General features: G+C 35.9%; 1 protein-coding gene and 1 long non-coding RNA gene across 2 annotated transcripts; both read left to right on the top strand.

The window, feature by feature from the left end:
* The first annotated feature begins 1,187 nt into the window (after nt 1–1,187).
* Nucleotides 1,188–2,203, top strand: LOC129733696 (uncharacterized). The gene is made up of 3 exons (XM_055695243.1): nt 1,188–1,350; nt 1,593–1,720; nt 1,840–2,203. Exons 1-3 carry the CDS (start codon nt 1,224–1,226, stop codon nt 2,125–2,127), a joined length of 543 nt encoding a protein of 180 aa, XP_055551218.1. The 5' UTR covers nt 1,188–1,223; the 3' UTR covers nt 2,128–2,203.
* A 575-nt stretch (nt 2,204–2,778) lies between these two features.
* LOC129733697 (uncharacterized) lies at nt 2,779–4,929 on the top strand. Its single transcript, XR_008729664.1, has 3 exons — nt 2,779–3,117; nt 3,394–4,539; nt 4,573–4,929. It is a non-coding gene; the product is annotated as an uncharacterized LOC129733697 (long non-coding RNA).
* Nucleotides 4,930–5,000: the final 71 nt, after the last annotated feature.

Here is a 5,000-nt window from a genome sequence, read left to right as displayed (position 1 = left end):
TACTTCAACATAGCAAAATAGTTAATATAATGCAGCTTCGAGCATGATTGAAACAAACTATACCTATATTGTTTTAAAACTTAAAATTTTGGTCGAAACAAATTAGGACGCTGTCGTTTCAATGGAAATGAAACTTCAACTCAAATATATTTCTATTTGAAGGTTGTTCTGTCAAAATTGGTGAACAATCGCGCATATTATTAAAATAACAGCAAGCCCTGGTTATTCTAATAATAATTTTGCATAAGCCTCCAAATAAACAGAAATGCTGTTGTTTGTAACTCTCTTTTCTTTTGATTCTACAGTGTTTTTTTCTGCGTGAAGCATTTAACAAGAGCATTTCAACAGTCGAGCAACGGCTTAGCAAATGTTTCATTGATATTTTATTCGAAAGGTCGAACACAAGAAGCTTATATTCCAGTAGTTATATGATGGCTGTTCAACATTTATTAGATCAGAACGTTTAGAAGCATATTCACTTTTAACACAGCACACGTCATATTACAGATTAGCTCACATGCATTCATCGATGGCAGCCAAGCAATGGATCGCAAGTTCGAATCTCAACAGAAGCCCAGCAAAAGATAGTTTTTGTTGCCTTTTAATACAAATTGAAAAATCACCCATATCATTTCCACAAGTAAAAAACTAATAAAGCTAATGAAAATAATTTTAACAAAAAATCGAGCTCCATTTTTGAATTTTTTGTGTGCTAAAAGAGCTGATTTAATGTCGATTAAACCTTTCTTTACGCTACTATTAAGCGTGAGCTGCATAAGTATGTTCTAATGCGCGAAATAAAGGTTTGTAAACACTATTATTAAACAAGGTTAAACAATCACGCAGAGAATTGGAGGTAGTTAAAAATAAAAACATCAGTGAATAAAGTCTACGTATGTTTTCTGGCAAAATTTAAAAAAATATTTTGTTGATTCAAATGCACAAACAAAAGCAAAATTTATAATTGAAATAAAAAAATCTTGTTCCTGAATAAAAAAAATTATTTGATTGAATCAAATTGAAACTTTATTAAAAAGGAACAGTTTTAGTTTCCAAACTATTATTGAAGCCATTCGAATAACTCTACTTATTTTTTTTTCTTCATCTATAAATAACTCTACTTATATTAAAATCAAACGAAAGAATTATAATTTTAACTGAAGTTTGTGTTTGAGGCTTTAAGCGTGTATTATTGAAAAAGCGTTTGATTTTTCAAATTCAAAATGGCTTCAAGCGAAGAGTTTTTGATTGATGCGCTCGAAGTGGAGGAAGTTCCGGAAGACGAAACAGCACTGATTCAGCTCTTGGAATCATTCGATTTATCGCGGAAGGTCATCGATTGTTTTCTAGGTAGGTTTTATTACTATCGTTGAAGCTGAAAACGGAATTCATCATTCGATTATTCTCTAAAATTAGATGTTATGTATAGTAGTGCACTTTGGTTTACATCTGATGCGCTTCACAGCACCCTGCTTCCGGCAGTAGGCATAACATATATTTTTATAGAAAAACCAATGATCCCTACCCGGTTTTCCTCTGCAACGAAAATAATTACCATAACAAGTTGTTTTCAATATCTTGTCGTTTTCTAGTCAACCAATACTCTATTCAGACGCTCAAGCTAATCGAGCGACAGGAAGTGGAGGAATTGATCCCATATCCGTTCCTTGCTGAGAGAACTAAGTTCATTTTCCATCTCAACAGCTGGAGAAAAGAACAGGTAATTGAAATCATTCCAGATGTTGATACGATGAAATGATTCATTTCATCATATTCATATTAAAAACATCTATATATCATATTTAAAACACGACTGAAAAACTGATTTCTATTTAACAGAATCTTCCAACGCTAGCTGATAAATCAAACGTTCATAACCAAGTTCAGATCGAGCGAAGGGAAATCCCACGAGAAAAGTGTACTGCGGCATTTTTATTAAATGAATCTGCAAAAAGCCTATCAATCATTAAACGATATACAGAAACCATCTTTTTAACGAGAAGCGACAAAAAAGTGATTACCCATGTTATTGTAGACGAGTTCAAGGATAGATTCGGAAGACTGACACCCTTTAAACTACAGCTTCGAGCCACTGAATTAGGAAACATTTTTCCAAGCGAACCGTAGGTAAATTAACATACGTCGTTTCTCTACAGCGCTGTCTTCTCCCCAGAGTGGCTCTCGTAAAATCTTTTTCTGTATCTAACGACAAAACTTCTGGTCATACTAGTGTACTAGTACAAAATCAGCTTGTAAATCACAACAATCACTTAAGTTTACTAATGAAAATAAAATAAATCTTTGCACTTGGCAACCTTTATATAAGAACGATGCTTTCTGTGAATCCAGCATCACTGCTTAGCAGATTGTTTTGCTTCAGTCTTTTCCCGTTTCCATTTCAGTCAAAAGTTGCTGGATTTAAATTAAATTTAAACTCGGATTCGCCACTCGATTTTCAGGTTTTGATCACAACTTGTGTTTGTTATCTCAACTTTAAGATTTTTTTATTCGTTTATTTTCTCTGGAAACCTGGTACCAGCCTACGAGCAGTAAGGATAGTAGCGGAAATAAAATAAAACTACGAAAGCAGGCAAAAGGAAGGCTCCACGACAGAAACTTGAATTATAAATCAGTGATCAGGGTTTGTGAATCTACAGCACAGCAGCAAGCTCAACCATCCGAGTGTAATTCACCTGCAGTTTCCAAAGCACAACGTAATATATGTGTTAATAATGAAACATTGTGCTCTAAACGTTTTATATTCAACAGTGACTGAACATCAGCAAGTTAAATCTTGGCTCGTGCACAACCAAGACGAATGGGTAGAAGTACGCAGAAAGTGGAAATTGTACAGTGTTGTACGCTGCCTGGAGCTGGCTAAATTAGAAACCAAAACCTGCGCTTCTGTATTGAATGAGCTTCCCACGCTACGCAACCACCAAGGATATCAACTGATACAATTAGATTTCCAGGAGCGGTATCCCGGAAAAGATACGCTTTTATTCGACCGGTGATCAAGATTCGTTGATGCTTTTCGACCAATATTGGATGTTGAAGTAACAGATTCCGAAGGGAGGTCTCTCCTAGCTCTTCTCAACAGTGACAACATAAATGGAGGTAATATTTGAAAGGAATTTTGGAAACATTTGCACCGTGGAGGGACCAGTCGCCGCGTATTTCACCGCGGTCTCCACTGGAAATTGGATTACCCCACTGAAGTATATTGCGTTTAGCTTGTTCAAATTGTTAAACATCGAATGTGTGGTAATTTAAATTGCGCGGCGACTAGTGCTTTTACATTAGTTTAAGATTCTATTCACAACAATTTTTTTTTATTTTGGTAGATGCCCGTGATGCAATCGTGGTTTCACTTGTACCCCTTTTTTTCCCCAGTCCGATTCTTATCCTTCCAGAAAAGGTCCGTTGGAAACCATCAATTCAAGAATCCAAAGAAAGAGTTTTTGTATGTTCCAAATCTGTCGTGTTTGGAAGCAACTCTGGCACGGTTGTTTGATGCATGGCGTATTAAAGGAGTGCCTGCAGCACCTTTTATAGTCGTATTTGGAGAGAGTGAGACGAACCTGACTGATTTCATACTTTGGAACGACACTGTTTCATACAAATTTCCAAATTTTTTGAAGGCACTAGACATCTGCATCAAGTTCTACAAAGCATACGAAATCGATTTTCCTCGACAATCTAGAGCTACTTGGACTTTTTTAAGTGAATGCTTATTTGATTTCACGTGTAGCTCTGATCTTGCGAACGTTAAAGCGTTACGTTTAGCGATAGGCAATAGAATCTACGAAAAATGATCTCATGCATTGTAGAGCACTGCATGTGGCAGACAACATCACTGCATCGATTCTACTGCCATATTAACAACATGCATAGCAACATACAATGTTTTCGATGCAACATCGACAATTGCACGAGGAGCTACAATATAAGAGCATCATTCAATGGACACTTTAAGAAACACTTTACCACCGCTGAAGAGAAAAGATCAATCCCAAACCACATTACTTCGAAAGAAAACGTCAAAGAAGTCACAAACAGTGTTTCTAATTCAAATGCCGAACTCAAGTCATCGACCGCAGGAACAGATCAAATGATTCGAAGCAAAACACCATTGAAATCATTAGAAGAAAGTTTGAATAAAATTGACGTAATCGATCCTGCTGCTCTAACAGAGCAAATGAAAAATGTGATACTTGGTGTGAACCTTAAATGGTTGAGCATGCCCACGGTTTCTAGGAAAACTTTTTGAATTTCAAAATGATTTTAATCAAAATATATTACGTCAGTTAAGGGAGATTATTATTACAATGTCGTCGATTGGGTATATTGCCTCCGAAGGAAAACAGATATTTGAACAAATCTTTAATATGTTTGATGACCTTAACTCTGAACACAAATGTTTTGGAATGCTCAAACGATATGACTTGTTAATGGAACCCAGAGAATTTTTAATTAGTAACGAACTACGTGCAGGCGTGTCGCAAAACAAACAAGAAATCAGCAATGATCCCGTAACTGGTAAGATTTACTATACCATAAATTTAATTTCAGGTTTATTGATGCCTATCAAGTTTCACATGAAAAAATATCTCGAAGCTGATAATGTTTTGGAAACAATTTTGAAATACCTCGAGCCTTCTAGTGATGGTTATATCCGCAGTTTCGTAGATGGTACGATTTGGCAGGAGAGAGTTAACAATCTCAAATCCAACGTGGGCGCAAAAATAGTGCTACCATTGAATTTATTTTTCGATGATTTCAAAACAGGAGACACCGCTTCGCCTCACGCCACTCGAACCTCTATCTGTGGGATATATTATTATATTCCTAGCCTGCCAGGTTATTTACTAGCGAAACTTGCCAACATGCATGTAGCCGGATTCATTTTAACAGAAGATAGAAAACGATATGCAAATGACGATTTATTTTTTAGTCTCATTGACATGCTAATTGAACTAGAGACAGACGGTATTGAAATC

The sequence above is a fragment of the Wyeomyia smithii genome, unplaced genomic scaffold, assembly GCF_029784165.1.
Source record: "Wyeomyia smithii strain HCP4-BCI-WySm-NY-G18 unplaced genomic scaffold, ASM2978416v1 HiC_scaffold_156, whole genome shotgun sequence".
Taxonomy (NCBI): domain Eukaryota; kingdom Metazoa; phylum Arthropoda; class Insecta; order Diptera; family Culicidae; genus Wyeomyia; species Wyeomyia smithii.
This window is presented reverse-complemented; position numbering and strand designations above follow the sequence as displayed.